General features: G+C 40.1%; 1 protein-coding gene across 4 annotated transcripts in view; it reads right to left on the bottom strand.

The window, feature by feature from the left end:
- LOC134350389 (fasciculation and elongation protein zeta-2-like) overlaps nt 1-17,092 on the bottom strand; it is a 128,737-nt gene that overhangs the window by 46,048 nt on the left and 65,597 nt on the right. For all 4 annotated transcript variants that reach the window (XM_063055523.1, XM_063055521.1, XM_063055524.1 and 1 more), the window contains exon 3: nt 1,380-1,496. In XM_063055523.1, coding sequence (XP_062911593.1) covers nt 1,380-1,496 — 117 coding nt within the window. The remainder of the gene's footprint in view (nt 1-1,379; nt 1,497-17,092) is intronic.

Genomic DNA, 17,092 nt, shown 5'->3' with positions numbered 1-17,092 from the left:
CATAACAGGAAGGAGAGAAAGGAGGAAGGGATTAGATTGATTTTAAGAGTAGTTTAAAATGTCAGCACAACATCGTAGGATGGAGGGCTTATACTGTTCTGTATTGTTCTACGTTCTAAGGTAATATCCTGCTTTCTCGAGTCTAGAGCCAATTAGTCTTGGTGAAATTCAAACAAGGCATTGGGGTGAGTACATGTCATCTGACTATATGGTCTACAACTGTTTTTGTCATTCTGCTGAAAATGGAAGGTAGACTGATTGGTAGTAACTAGCCAAATTGAATTGGTTTTGTTTTTTGTGAAAGAGACATAGATAATCAATTTTCTACACTGTTGATAGATGCCAGTGTTGCAATTATACTGGAGCAGCTTGACTAGAGGAGCAGCTAATTCCAGAGTTGAGATCTTCAGTTATGCATTTGGGGTGTTGTCAGATCCCATAATCTTGACTGCATCTGCTGCTCTCAGCAGTTTTCTGTTAGCATATAGCGAATCAAATTAGTAAAAGACAGAATAATATGATAGTGGAGATATCAGGAAGAAGCTATGTCCTTCAAATCCCAGCCAGGTTCCTAGCCACATTTAGTGACAGACACTGAAGACCTCACCCAGAGTACATTGTATACCTTATTACTTTCAGTCCTTCTTCCAGCCATTGCTCAATATGAAGAAGCGCTGATTCATCAGTTCAGGGAGGGCAGCAAGTAATAAGCAGAAGTTACTTTAGTCAGAGGGTGGTAAATCTGTGGATTATGTTGCCACGAGAGGCTGTGAAGGCCAAGTCATTGGGTGTATTTAAGGCAGAGATAGATAAGCTTTTGATTAGCCAGGGCATCAAAAGGTATGGGGGGATGGCAGGGGATTGGGGATGACTAGAAGAATTGGTTCTGCCCATGATTGAATGGCAGAGCAGACTTGATGGGTCGAATGGCCTACTTCTGCTCCTATATCTTATGGTCTTATACTGCAACGCCCATGTATGATTGAAAGCCATAATACTTTATGAGATCTGAAATCAACATTCAGGTCTCCTCAAGTTCACATACCACTATGCCAGCACCTCTGGTGAATCTATTGAACTGGTAAGAGCTGGTGCACTGCAGAATTATGACAAAAGAATCTGGCACATAGTCTGTATAGGATAATTCTATATCAATCTGTTGCCTCACTTGTCTGTGAAACAGAATTGAGATGCTAGATCCATATATTTGAGAAGAGAACTTTACAAAATTAGCTGAGCTGGAATCAGCACTTGTGCAAATTTGGTGTCAAGATCAATGCCTGTAGTTTGTCCAGTTTTATTCCCTGCTTGTTTAAACGTTCAATGAATTAAAATAGAACTCATAGCTTTAGCGACTCATTGAAACTAAGTGAATTCACCTGTTCAGCTGTGAAGAGCGGTTCATCATTTATACAGGAGACGATAATGGAATGCATGTCTAGCTGATCCCGTAGTTCCTCATCATCAGAAAGATCAAGGTTAAGGTTATCGTTCATCTAGAAAAACAAAATAAAATCAATGTCATTGGCTTCCAGTATTACCCTCTTGAACAACACTGATGTGATCAACCATTAGCTTCACTGGCATGACATTCTACAAGACCACATATGACTAATTCATTTTGAGAAATAATGTTTTTTCTAAACAGTGTTACAAATATTAACGCAGTTATCTTTCCAGTTCCGACACGATGGCAAAAACACAATTCTTAAATTCTTGCACTACAAGTAAAAGTGCACCTTTATTCAACTTAGGGAATGGTACAATAAATTCACGTTATCACTTAAAATTGTATGAAAGGATACCTCAATACCTATCCACATATCTTTACTAAACTGCAGATGTTACTTGCTGATGATATTAGTGCCTCTGTGCAGGTTAAGAATTTTTTTTAAAAAGTGAGTATCAAACTACAGGTATTCCTCCATATCAATTATAACAGCAATCTCAAATTCTCAATCTGTTCGCTACATTTCTGCAGCTGGTAATCATCTCAGTCATAATCTCATTTTTGTTCCCATGCCAAATACATCCTCATCCCTCACTCTTTTCAACTCAGTCCATATCCTCTGGTAATTTTCACTTCATCATCACGTAGCATTTCATAGCCTTTTTTTTTTGCAAGCTGAACTCCACCACCATTTGGTACCTCCTGGTTTTACTATTCCAGTCTCTTCCAATGGCTTCCTGCCAATCAATTCCTATAAACTTAACCTCAACCAAAATATTGTTCCCATATTGTAACTTATGTAAAACCTATTCATCTACTATCATGCTTGCTGAGCTATCCTGGTTTCCTGTTTTAAAATTCTGACCAATTTCAAAATCTCAATTTTGTTTTCAAATCAGCTCATGATGTTGTTCCTCACTCATTGTTACTTCCTCCAGTCCTTCAACTAATCCAAGATTTTCCCATTCCCCCACTGACATCTTTTATATTCCAGATTTTCTTTATTATTTGTGGCTTTTACTTCAGCCTAAACCTCAGATAAACCTAAACCCCTGTCTTCTATCAAAATATCCCATAAAGCCTAGAACTCTGATCAACTATGTAAATTCTTCAAAACACAGCTCAACTAGTCTTAAGTTTGAAATTAAAATCATGCTTATGAATCATCTTGGGTCACTTTATTTTGTCAAATAACTGCAAGTCATTGTAAATAAGATAAAAAAAATGAAAAGCATTATCTTACCACTTTATGCACATCAGCTTTTCCATAAGATTAACAAAAGCATTTTCAAGTTCTCTATAGTCTATATGACTTAAAATTCAGAGATATGGAACTTCCAAATATTTCCTACTTAAGAATAAAGATCCTACATTTATGTTCTCCTTTGCTTACTTTATCTCAAGTAGTTACTTTATCTTTTTATCTCAATATACAAATTGTATGAGTGATGACCATTCTAAAAGGCCTCTAAACAGGAATACAGGGAATAAAAATCTACAAATGGGATATCAAAATGGTATACTGTATCTCATAAGTCAAACGTCAAGATTTTATTGAGCAGGCATGACACGTTGTTTGTCTTGTGTTTGAACCAATGATATGCATTAAGAATGTTAACAATGAGCCTCAAATCCATGTACTGGGAGCACAGTAGAACCTCACCAAAGAGGTGCACTCCTTCGCAACCATCCAACACCCCACCCTGCCCTATCTGTGTTTCCTACACTAGCCTCTTCGGTTAGCACAGATCCAAGAGAACTGGAGCAGAAGACGTTCTCAATTCTGAGATCCAACATGATGGAGAAAATTAAGGTATTGGTTTTACTGAACACCTTTAGAAAGCTTTAAAAAAAGCCAGATCTCAAAAGTGGCAATTATCACCATTGCAACTATTTTACCATTCGATTACATCATGGCAGACTTGCATCCAAAGCCTGCCCAACTCACTTTTCCTTGCCATATACACTCAATGACCAATTTATTAGGTCCTCCTGTACCTAATAAAGTGGCCACTAAGTGTATGCTCATTGTCTTCTGCTGCTGCAGCCTATTCACTTCAAGGTTTGACGTGTTGAGAGTTCAGAGATCATCTTCTGCACACCGCTGTTGTGACATATGATTATTTGAATTACTGTCACCTTCCTGTCAGCTTGAATCAGTCTGACCATTCTCCTCTGACCTCTCTTATTAACAAGGCATTTTTGCCTATAGAACTGCCACTCACAAGATGTATTTTGTTATTTACACTATTCTCTGTAAACTGAAAATCCCAGGAGGTCAGCTATTCGATTTCGCAAACCATCTCGTTTGGCACCAATAATCATCCATTTAGATCACATTTTTCCCCCATTCTGATGTTTGGTCTGAACAACAACTGATCTTCTTAACCATATCTGCATTCTTTTATGCATTAATGTGGTGTACCTAATAAAGTGACAAGTGTATATGTTGGCTGGCTTGCTGAATGTTTTCAACATTCTGTTTTTATTGCATTTCAGTAATATTGTCTGTTGAGCCCGCAATTCAGTCCTAATTTTTTTTTGGAAACTCATCTCCAATTTAGGTAGGGCCTTACTCTTACTAAAAAATTTACCCCTTGCTGATATTAAGAAACATTCCACATAGTATGACAGCATTTGCTTTTGTATTCATAATTCAATAGGAACAGGAAGGTTTTCCAGACATCTGTCTTTTCATCCAAAAATGATTTTTCAATAGATGATCTCTCTGATAGTTATTTACTCCTATTTATTGCATCTTTGTTTTCAGTTCAACAAATCTGCTGAGCATGCTTCCAACTCCACAAGCCCTGCTATTGTGCAATCCTTTTTGGACAGCTTTTGAGGATCGAAGCATATTTCATCCACTGGTTTCCACAAATAATACTCATTACATTTTCAAAAGAAGCTTGATTTTCTTTCATAAGCCCATGCCAATTGAGCCTATTTATATGACAGTGCAGCACAGTTATTACATGCTGTGTCATATAATGCAGTCAATCATTTCCTTGACCATGATTGTTCTTGGCAAATTTTTCCACAGAAGTGGTTCGCCACTGCCTTCTTCTGGGCAGTGTCTTTACAAGACAGGTGACCCCAGCCATTATCAATACGCTTTAGAGATTGTCTGCCTGGCGTCAGTGGTTGCATAACCAGGACTTGTGATGTGCACCACCTGCTCCCATGGCTTCACATGACCCTAATCAGGGGGAGCCAAGCAGATGCTACACCTTGCCCAAGGGTGACCTGCATGCTAGCGGAGGGAAGGAGCGCTTTACACCTCCTTTGGTAGAGACATATCTCCACTTGCCACCTGTAGCAGAGTTAGAAGAGCTCAAAGCCACTCAGGTTCAACCTCGACCTGTGGTACTGTCTCTATGCATTTGCAGGGTCCCTATGTGACTCTTGAGTTTCCTTGGGAAGCTTCAGTTTCATTTCTCTCCTTCCCATCCTAATTAGCAGTGTGACATTCCAATCTGCTGTTACGGCTTCACAATTTTGGAAGATCATTACTGATGCATGTTGTCTGTCTTTGCATGCCATGAAGCCAAGGACTTGTCCAGATTTCTTTTTAGGGACAAAACACATTTGGGTATTAAAGGATGGATGGCTTCAGATTTTAACACACAGGGACTGGTTGTGGGAGAAGAGATAGGTATACAGGAGGAACACATTGTACCTGAACAAACTGGGATCAATGCTCCTATTGAAATGATTTAAACTAGCGGTCGCCAACTGGTTAATCATGATTGACCGGTTGATCTTTGAGACTTTCCCAGTAGATCTCGAAAAAAATTAAAAATAAATAAATACACAAGTACTGTTGTAATGTGAGCATTATAAAATAAGTAATACTAATTAGGATAATGGTAATATAGCAATACTCCAGCTACTGAAAGCTGTTTGTAAAGAGAGATTGTTTCCGGGTTGCGGGGTTTTAGTTCCATTCTTTCTGCCCAGAGCACATGTGTGTAGCTCCCCTGCTACGCACCACGGTAGAAAAGACCAAAAGTAAAACCCCGCAACCTGGAAGCAACCTCTCTTTACAAACAGTTTTCTATAGCCACGTAGCAGGAGTATTGCTATATTAACATTATCCTAATTTGTATTATCTTACCTTTATAATATTCACATTACAACACTTCTCCCCCTTTAAATTGCAACATTCCCCAAATGTAAATAATTGAGAAACAAAAAACAGTGGTGTCATTATCTTGCATACCTCTGAAACTTACACTAGTGTCTCAGTAACAGCTTACCAATACAAAACACCTGAAAAACGTGGCAGATACATTCAGTCTAACAAAGGAAACCGTCCATTCAAATATTCAGTCTGTCAGGAGGTTTGCGAGGGCACTGTGCTGCAACAGATGAAAATTATGAAATCTAAGTATAGGAGCTGTCTTACTGACAGATACCTCACAGACTGGCTGTCTGTAGTTATGAGCCAAATTTCCAGGAACTCGCAGAAAGTATTCAGCCCCAGTCATCACACTGAGTGCAATAGTCAATTTTTATTCATTTATTTTCGTGCTGAAATAAAATTAAATAATGAAACATAGAATTAAAGGTGTTGTAATGTGAGCACTATAAAAATAAGTAATACTAATTAAGATAATGGTAATATAGCAATACTCCCGCTACAGAAAGCCGTTTGTAAAGAGAGGTTGTTTCCGGATTGCGGGGTTTTACTTCTGGTCTTTTCTGCCCAGTGCGCATGCGTGTGACTAAACGATTTAGTAGTCCATCTTGCCTTTCACTAAGGCTGAAATATGGGATCTTGGGCTTAAAAAGGTTGGCGACCACTAATTTAAACCAACCTTGGAGAAGAAATAGAATTTAAAAAATAGAAGAAAGAACAGGAACCAAGACAGAATCAAAGATAGCAAAAAGAGTTATCAAATACTGAGGAAACGATAAGAGAAATAAAACGAGAAGGGTGAATGACCATATTAATTAAGGATAATATTATAGCTCTAAATTCAGTATCACATTAGCAGATAGTTATTCTAGTTCAGAGAATTTTCAGTATGGTAATTACTCATACACTACACTGAGAGAAAAACACAAGAAACAAAATAATAAGGGACGAGGCAAGAAGAAATTACTGTGAAAAGCATTCAGACCCTGGAATATGCTCATTTACCTGATTTTAACCTAGTAGGCAGCGGCAGCTGGCAATAATTAGCTAATCACAAAGATACAGCTCTGAAGTAAATTATACACTTAGCTAAAAATGGTGTCACCTATAGAAAAGAGATGCTAGGGTGTGTAAAACAGCCCGAAATTTGTTATTTCAGGAGCTGTGATGTAGTTTAAAGCAATGAATGGCAAAAGAAGCTTCAATTTTGTATCAACAATATGCAGTAGTAGCTGTAGTATTGACAGTGGCCATAAACACAGAATCAACGCATGGAGAATTTTACATTATTAACATGCATTTTGATGGAGCCACTACATGAGGATCAAGTAATAACTGGAATGCTAGCAAGAAAGCAAAATAAATTTCTGACATTTAGCTATTTCATGTAACTACCCAAAATGAGTAGGTGAAACACTTGTTAGGTGCTGAAAAGATAGAAGTTAAATCATATTATGTTGGAAATGAGTAAAAGGAAGCTTAATCAGAATCAGATTTATTACCACTTACTTATTTAACTTAAAATTTGTTGTTTTGCTACAGGAAATGGAGTTAGGTCACAGGTCAGCCACAGGAGTGGCCTGGGAGGAGCTGGGTTAAATGGCCTTTTACTTTTACTATATTTGAGAACCTCTCCAAGGAGCTTAGCAAGAAGAGTCGACTGTTTCAATCTCTAAATACTGAACTAATATCCAGTTGATATCCAAGTCCAAAAAGATTAGTTACTTATCCTCTCCCTTATGTCCAGCCAATTCTCCCATGTCAGTGTGAACACCTGCACTCATAAAAGGGGTACTGGTTATAAACCACCCAGGAAATGAAGAAACACAGAAACATAGAAAATAGGTGCAGGAGTGGGCCATTCGGCCCTTCAAGTCTGCACCGCCATTATGATCATGGCTGATCATCCAACTCAGAACCCTGTACCAGCCTTCCCTCCATACCACCCAATCCCTTTAGCCACAAGGGCCATATCTAACTCCCTCTTAAATATAGCCAATGAACTGGCCTCAACTGTTTCCTGTGGCAGAGAATGCCACAGATTCACCACTCTCTGTGTGAAGAAGTTTTTCCTCATCTCGGTCCTAAAAGGCTTCCCCTTTATCCTCAAACTGTGACTCCTTGTTCTGGACTTCTCCAACAATGGGACCAATCTTCCTGCATCTAGCCTGTCCAATCCCTTTAGGATTTTATATGTTTCAATAAGATCCCCCCCTCAATCTTCTAAATTCCAACGAGTATAAGCCTAGTCGATCCAGTCTTTCATCATATGAAAGTCTTGCTATACCAGGAATCAATCTGGTGAACCTTCTTTGTACTCCCTCTATGGCAAGAATGTCTTTCCTCAGATTAGGGGACCAAAACTGCACACAATACTCCAGGTGTGGTCTCACCAAGGCCTTGTACAACTGCAGCAGTACCTCCTGTACCCGAATCCTCTTGCTATGAATGCCAGCATACCATTCACCTTTTTCACCACCTGCTGTACCTGCATGCCCACTTTCAATGACTGATGTATAACGACACCCAGGTCTCGTTGCACCTCCCCTTTTCCTAATCGGCCACCATTCAAATAATAATCTGTTTTCCTGTTTTTGCCACCAAAGTGGATAACCTCACATTCATCCACATTAAATTGCATCTGCCATGAATTTGCCCGCTCACCTAACTTATCCAAGTCACCCTGCATCCTCTTTGCATCCTCCTCACAGCTAACACTGCCACCCAGCTTCGTGTCATCCACAAACTTGGAGATCCTGCATTTAACTCCCTCATCCAAGTCATTAATATATATTGTAAACAACTGAGGTCCCAGCACTGAGCCTTGCAGTACCCCACTAGTCACTGCCTGCCATTCTGAAAAGGTCCCATTTATTCCCATTCTTTGCTTCCTGTCTGTTAACCAATTCTCTATCCACATCAATATCTTACCCCCAATACCGTGTGCTTCAAGTTTGCACACTAATCTCCTGTGTGGGACCTTGTCAAAAGCCTTTTGAAAATCCAAATATACCACATCCACTGGTTCTCCCCTATCACTCTACTAGTTATATCCTCAAAAAATTTTATGAGATTCGTCAGACATGATTTTCCTTTCACAAATCCATGCTGACTTTGTCCAATGATTTCACCGCTTTCCAAATGTGCTGTTATCACATCTTTGATAACTGACTCTAACATTTTCCCCACCACCGATGTTAGGCTAACCGGTCTATAATTCCCCGGTTTCTCTCTCCCTCCTTTTTTAAAAAGTGGAGTTACATTAGACACCCTCCAATCCTCAGGAACTAGTCCAGAATCTAGTGTTTTGAAAAATTATCACTAATGCATCCACTATTTCTTGGGCTACTTCCTTAAGCACTCTGGGATGCAGACCATCTGGCCCTGGCGATTTATCTGCCTTTAATACTTTCAATTTACCTAATACCACTTCCCTACTAACATGTATTTCCCTCAGTTCCTCCATCTCACTGGACCCTCTGTCCCCTACTATTTCCGGAAGATTATTTATGTCCTCCTTAGTGAAGACAGAACCAAAGTAGTTATTCAATTGGTCTGCCATGTCCTTGCTCCCCATAATCAATTCACCTGTTTCTGTCTGTAGGGGACCTACATTTGTCTTAACCAATCTTTTTCTTTTCACATATCTATAAAAGCTTTTACAGTCAGTTTTTATGTTCGCTGCCAGTTTTCTCTCATAATCTTTTTTCCCTTTCCTAATTAAGCCCTTTGTCCTCCTCTACTGGACTCTGAATTTCTCCCAGCCCTCAGGCGAGCCACTTTTTCTGGCTAATTTGTATGCTTCTTCTTTGGAATTGATACTATCCCCAATTTCCCTTGTCAGTCACGGGTGCACTACCTTCCCTGATTTAATCTTTTGCCAAACTGGGATGAATAATTGTTGTAGTTCATCCATGCGATCTTTAAATGCATGCCATTGCATATCCACCATCAACCCTTCAAGTGTCATTTGCCAGTCTATCTTAGCCTTCTTTAAGTTCAGAACCTTTGATACTGAATTAACTATGTCACTCTCCATCTCAATGAAGAATTCCACCATATTATGGTCACTCTTACCCAAGGGGCCTCTCACAACAAGATTGCTAATTAACCCTTCCTCATTGCTCAATACCCAGTCTAGAATAGCCTGCTCCCTAGTTGGTTCCTCGACATGTTGGTTCAAAAAACCATCCCGCATACATTTCAAGAAATCCTCTTCCTCAGCACCCTTAGCAATTTGGTTCACCCAATCTATATGTAGATTGAAGTCACCCATTATAACTGCTGTTCCTTTATTGCATGCATTTCTAATTTCCTGTTTAATACCGAAACATCATTTCTGGAGGCATAGGACATATAAATATGAAGAATCACAAGTGATGATTTTTAAATACAAATGATTATATTGCATATGATCAAAGTAATTCATGGGAACATACAGTAAACTGCTTTTTATGGGGCCTGACAAGGCTTTGGCTCCCCTTGAATATTAAAGAAATTCTGAGTTTGACTCTCTTGAACTTTAATATTGGAAAAGTGACTACTACACTTCAAAAGTAGAGTACTTAATTGACAACAAAGTGATACAGAATGTTCTGAGGATATAATGTGTAAATTTCAGAATCTTTCTTCTAAATTGTTCTCAGTTTTTTAATAACTTCAGTCACTGGCATTAATAAATCTTGATTTCCAGCTGCTCCATCGTTGAAGGAAATAAACTGAGTAGCGCTTCCATCTCTATTTCTATGGAAGCAATGTTGACTTTTATCATTCATACTTCATAACTTCAATAAAATTGAAGAATTGAAAAATGCTCCTATAATTTAAAAAATGCTGGAAATACTGAACAGCTGCGCAAAAATGCCTTTATATTACTTTTCAGAAATACTAATGAAAGATCAACAACTTGAAACATTAACAATTTCTCTCTTCACAGATGCTCTTGATTGCTAAGTACTTCCGTAATTTCTGTTTTTATTTGAAATTTCCAGCATCTGACACCTTAGGACTTTTGAAAAACTGCTGTAGTTTCTTTTCAAAGATCATCTGATTTAAATAGAACAATACGGTGAATGAACAGACCTTTCTGCCCACAATGTCCGTGCTGAGCCTGGTGCCAAATTAAACCAATCCCATATGCCTGCACACAGTCGAGATCCATCCATTCCCAGCCTGTCTAAATATCTCTCAAACGTTGCTACTGTATCTGCTTCTACCCCCTCCCTTGGCACAGTGTAACACAACTTCCATAGTAAATCTCTTAATTTTACCCCCCTTGCACATTACAGCTATGCCCTTGCGTATGTGACATTTCCATCCTGGAAAAACTTTGACTATCTAACTGCTCTATGCCTCTCATAATTTTATATACTTCTATAAAGTTGACCCTCAGCCTCCAACATGACAGATAAAGCAAATCCAAGTTTGTCACGTCTCTCTTTACAGCTCATACTCTCGAATCCAGGGAACATCCTGGTGAATCTCTTCTGCATCCTGTCCACATATTTCTTGTAACATGGAGACCAGAAATATACAACTTATTTCCAAAAAAATAAGTAAAACATCAAGTATCCTAGCAGAAAGATATCACCAATTCTTCAATTCAGATACAAATAATCAGATACCTTTCTATATTGGTTTCTATATCCAGCCTTTTGAAACAAGTCATTTGTGTTTACCTAGGGTAATTCATAATTAAACAATAAACATTGCAAGAAATATGATTTTAAAAAAAGTTCTGCACTTTCCTATAGAAATAGACGGGATTTTAATTTAAGTTAAAACACTGAAAATTCTAGCACGAGGCTGCATTGCTTGCTTGACTGACCAATCTCTCACTGTCTTATAATGCTAAGAATCAAGGCTGTGCTCCTGACATACACATCATTTAAAATTTATAAACAGAATGTATCCTGTTGACCTGCTGACAATTTGACAGCTCAGTGTATTAGCATTCCCAGGGGTAGGTGGCAGGACTGTGCATGGAAACAGATCCCTTGACAATACATGGTCAGTAATCTTGTAATCACTTGTCTTCCACTTTCACAAGCCATATGTTATATGTTTTCTCTCCCTTGCATATTCTGACATAAATGTGCATAATTCACTGGGTCTTGCGAACTCTTATCCTTTTGTCTAATACTGACTTCACTTACTAATCATCACCTGGCTGCTTAACTAATCGCAGGTTGTAGATGTTACGTGGATGTAACCTTGCTGAGCAACTACAGTACAATTTGCTGGAGGAACACAGCAGGTCAGGCAGCATCTAGGGAAAAAGAGTAAATAGTCGACGTTTCAGGCTGAGACCCTTCATCTCCGCCCAAAATGTCGACTGCTTACTCATTTCTACAATTGTTGCCTGGCCTGCTGGGTTCCTCCAACATTCTGTGCACATTGCTTGGAATTTTCTCATGTGTGTATAGTACATTTTGTGGATGGCACAAACTGCATTCTCATTGGATGAGAGTGCATGAATCATGTAGACTGCTTTTGTTGAGAAATCATTTAATTACTTCTACTTGCACACACTGACCATCTAACATAGGTCATAAATAAAGTTAAGCACATTGCTGGCCAAATATGATACTGTTTCATTTAGCAATCTACACAATTCATTAGTTCAGTGAAAATGTTCACTTGCCCATGTGTTTCAATACATGAAACTCATTGTCATCCTTCGGCTTTCCAGCTTTTACTTTTTCCTTACACAGGTGAGAACGATTTACTTAAATCAATATTGTTTACGTAGTTAGTAAGATGACACCAAAACTGGTGGTGCAACAGACAATAAAGAGGGCTATGTAAGTTTACAACAGGTTCTAGACCAACTTCAGAAGCAGGCCAGACAATGCCAAATGGAATTGAAATCGCCTAAGTGCCAGACATTTTGGCAAATTAAACCATGGGAGGACTTGCATAGTAAAAGGGAGGGATTCGAAAAGAGGGACATAGGGGTACAGGTGCACATTTCACTGAAGTAGAGACACAGATAGACACGGTGGTAAAGAAGGCATTTTGTACACTTGCCTTCATTAGTTTAGACTTTATGGTTCAGCTGTACAAGGTGTTGCTTTGGCTGCACTTGGAATACTGTATGCAGTTCTGCTCAACTAGGTATAGGAAGGATGTCATTAAGCTGGGAAGGTGCAGAAGATTCACAATGATGTTACTGGGATCGAAGAGCCTGAGCTACAAGGACAGATTGTTTAGGCTGGGATTTTTTTTTAATACTGCACTGTAAGAGGCAAGTAGTAAACTTATTGAGGTTTACCAAATCATGAGGGGTACAGGTAAGATGAAAGCTCACAGTCCTTTTCTCCCCCAGATAGGAAAGTCTAAAACTTCCAGTCAAGAAGGCACTAGTGGACAATGATTCCTTGAGCGACATCCTTCAGATAGCCAATTATTTCACATTTTCAACATCTACTTATTCATTTTATTTTGGCTGTGTTTATGAAACTGTTGGAGCCTGTGACTTACAGGTGAGAATATTCCAGGAGAGGAGTGCAAGCACAAGCTGCCTTGAGCAGAAGCTTGAGACAAGGCGCGTGGCCATGATTGACTCAATTTCTCGCCGATTAAAGTGTTGAGGATGATTGAAACATTCAGTTGAATGTGAAGAGACTGAGTAGTCACTCTTTATGGAAGGCCACACTGCTGTATTCTGCTGACACACTCTATGGGAGACCATGCTGCTGTGTTCGGCGGTCACCCTCTGTGGAAGGCCACACCGCTGTGTTGATGCTGATGGAAGCTGCTACGGAAATTCTGAGAATGCTGTGATTATTGGTGGGGTCTGTACTTCATATTGGTCTCCTTCAGTTTTCTTTCTTCTTTGCAGATTGCTGGCGGTTGGAGAGTTGCCATTTTCCAGTAGGCGATACAAGACCATAAGATATAGGAGCAGGATTGGGCCATTTGGCCCATCGAGTCTGCTCTGCCATTTCATCACGGCTGATCCAATTCTCCTCTCAGCCCCAATCTCCTGCCTTCTCCCCATATTAGATAGATTACGCTCTGTCCGCCAGAGAAAGCAGGATCTCCCAGTGGCCACACATTTTAATTCCACATCCCATTCCCATTCTGACATGTCTATCCACAGCCTCCTCTACTGTAAAGATGAAGCCACACTCAGGTTGGAGGAACAACACCTTATATTCCGTCTGGGTAGCCTCCAACCTGATGGCATGAACATCGACTTCTCTAACTTCCGCTAAGGCCCCACCTCCCCCTCGTACCCCATCTGTTACTTATTTTTATGCACACATTCTTTCTCTCACTCTCCTTTTTCTCCCTCTGTCCCTCTGAATATACCTCTTGCCCATCCTCTGGGTTCCCCCCCCCCCTTGTCTTTCTTCCCGGACCTCCTGTCCCATGATCCTCTCGTGTCCCCTTTTGCCTATCACCTGTCCAGCTCTTGGCTCTATCCCTCCCCCTCCTGTCCTCTCCTATCATTTTGGATCTCCCCCTCCCCCTCCAACTTTCAAATCCCTTACTCACTCTTCCTTCAGTTAGTCCTGACGAAGGGTCTCGGCCTGAAACGTCGACTATACCTCTTCCTAGAGATGCTGCCTGGCCTGCTGCGTTCACCAGCAACTTTGATGTGTGTTGCTTAGATAGGTTAGATTCGATTCAACTTTATTGTCATTGTGCTGAGTACAGATACAAGGCCAATGAAATGCATTTAGCATCTGACCAGAAATGCAAAGAATAGTGTTATTTACAAAATAACTGTGAATAAAAAAGTGCTACAGCACACAAATATAAAAGTACTGAGACAGTACAATACGGATGCAATATTGCTTAGCGCTGTGATGAGAGGTTCAGCAGAGTCACAGCCTCAGGGAAGAAGCTCTTCCTGTGCTTGCCGGTGTGGGAGCGGAGGCTCTTATAGTGCCTACCAGATGGGAGGAGAATAAAAAGTCCATGGTTAGGGTGAGATGCATCCCTGATGATGCTTTTTGCCCTGCCCAGGCAGCATTTATGGTAGATGTTCTTAATGGTGGGCAATCGGGTGCCGATAATCCGCTGGGCAGTTTTCGTCACACACTGGAGTGCTTTGCGGTCCGTTACGGGACAATTGCCATACCACACTGAGATGCAGTTGGTGAGTATGCTCTCAATGGTACAGCAGTAAAAGTCCGTCAGTATCCTGGGACAGAGGTGAGCTTTCTTCATGCTCCGCAGGAAATAAAGGCGCTGTTGCGCCTTTTTGACCAGGATGGAGGAGTTCAGGGACCAGGTGAGATCCTCGGAAATGTGGACACCAAGGAATTTGAAGCTTGATACACGCTCCATTAAAGTTCCATTGATGTAGATGGGGACAGGGATGGGGATATGCCTTCATGCCCTGACCAAGCAAGAATCTATCAACCACTGCCTTAAATATACATAAAGACTTGGCCTCCACAGCCACCTGTGACAAAGAATTCCACAGATTTACCACTCTCTGACTAAAGAAATTCCTCCTCATCTCCATTCTAAAAGGAAGTCCCTCTATTCTGAATCTGTGGCCTTTGGTCCTTGACTCTCCCACCATAGGAAACATCCTCTCCACATCTACTCTATCAAGGGCTTTCACCATTCGATAGGTTTCCATGAGGTCACTCCTCATTCTTCTGAATTCTAGTCAATACAAGCCCAGAGCCATCAAATGCTCTTCATATGACAAACCATTCAATCTTGGAATCATTTTCATCAACCTCCTTTGACCCTCTTCAGTATCAGCACATCCTTTCTAAGACAAGGGGCCCAAACCAACTCACAATACTCCAAGTGAGGCCTCACCAGTGCTTTATAAAGTTTCAACATTACTTCCTTGCTTTTATATTCTAGTCCTCTTGAAAAATTAATGCTAACATCACATTTGCCTTCCTCACCACAGACTCAACCTGCAAATTAACTTTTAGGGAATCCTGCACAAGGACTCCCAAGTCTCTTTGCATATCGAATTTTTTCACCATTTACAAAGTAGTCAACCCTTTCATTAATTCTATCAAAGTATATGACCATATACTTCGCAGCACTGTTTTCAATGTCATTTCTTTGCCGACTCTCCTAATCTAAGTCCTTCCTTAGCCTCTCTACTTCCTCAAAACTACCTGCCCTTCCCCCGATCTTCATATTGTCCGCAAACTTTGCAACAAAGTCATCAATTCCATCATCCAAATTACTGACACATAACGTAAAAAGAATCAGTCACAACACAGACCTCTCTGGAACACCAATTGTTACCAGTAGCCAGCCAGAAAAGGCTCCCTTTATTCCTACTCTTTCCCTCCTGCCAGTCAGACACTATTTTATCCATGCTAGAATCTTTCCTGCAATAACATAGGCTCATAGCTTGTTAAGCAGCCTCATGTGTGGCATCTCGTCAAAGGCCTTCTGAAAATCCAAGTACAGAACATCAAACGATTCTTTATTTCTCCAAAGAACTCCACAGATTTGTCAGACATTTTCTCTTGAGGAAACCATGCTGACTATTGTCTACTTTATCACGTGCTTCCAAGTACCCTGAGACCTCATCCTTAGTAATCGACTCCAACATCTTCACAACCACTGAGGTCAGAAGAACTGTCTTATAGTTTCCTTTCTTTTGCCTCTCTCCCTTCTTGAAGAGTGGAGTGATATTTGCACTCTAGTGATTCTTGAAAGATCATTACTAATGCCTCTATGATCTCTTCAGCCACCTCTTTCAGAACTCTGGTGTGTACACCATCTGGTCCAGGTGACTTATCTACCTTCAGAAATTTCAGATTCCCAAGAACCTTCTCTCTAGTAATGGTAGCTTCACACATTTCCAGCATACTGCTAGTGTCTTCCACAGTGAAAACTGATGCAAAATACTTATTCAGTTCATCTGCCATTTTGTTGTTCCCCCATTACTACCTCTCCAGCAGCATTTTCCAGTGGTCCAATGTCAACTCTTGTCTCTCTTTTACACTTTACGTATCTGAAGAAACTTTTGGTATCCTCGTTAATATTATTGATTACCCTACTTTCGTTTTCCATCTTTACCTTCTTAATGACTATTTTTAGTTGCCTTCTATTGGTTTTTAAAAGCTTCCCAATCCTCCAACTTCCCACTAATCTTTGCTCTATTAAATGCCTCCTCTTTGGCTTTTATGTCGGTTTTCACTTCTCTTGTTAGCCACCGTTGTGTTATCTTTCATTTAGAATGCTTCTTCCTCTTTAGGATGTGTATATATATCCTGTGCCTTTTGCATTGCTTCCAGAAATTCCAGCAATTGCTGCTCTGCATAATCCCTGCCAGTGTTCTTTTCCAATCAATTCTGGCCAACTCCTCTCTCATGTCTCTGTAATTCCCTTTACTCCACTGTAATGCTGATACATCTGACTTTAGCTTCTTCTCAAATTTCAGGGTGAATTTGATATCATGATCACTTGCCCCCAAGGGTTCTTTTGCCTCAAGCTCTTTAATCAGCTCTGATTCATTGAACAACACTCAATCAAGAGCAGCTGATTCCCTAGTGGGCTCA

Source organism: Mobula hypostoma, chromosome 8 (assembly GCF_963921235.1).
Source record: "Mobula hypostoma chromosome 8, sMobHyp1.1, whole genome shotgun sequence".
NCBI classification, from domain to species: domain Eukaryota; kingdom Metazoa; phylum Chordata; class Chondrichthyes; order Myliobatiformes; family Myliobatidae; genus Mobula; species Mobula hypostoma.
The sequence above is the reverse complement of the archived record's forward strand: the minus strand, read 5'-3'. Positions and strand labels throughout refer to the sequence as shown.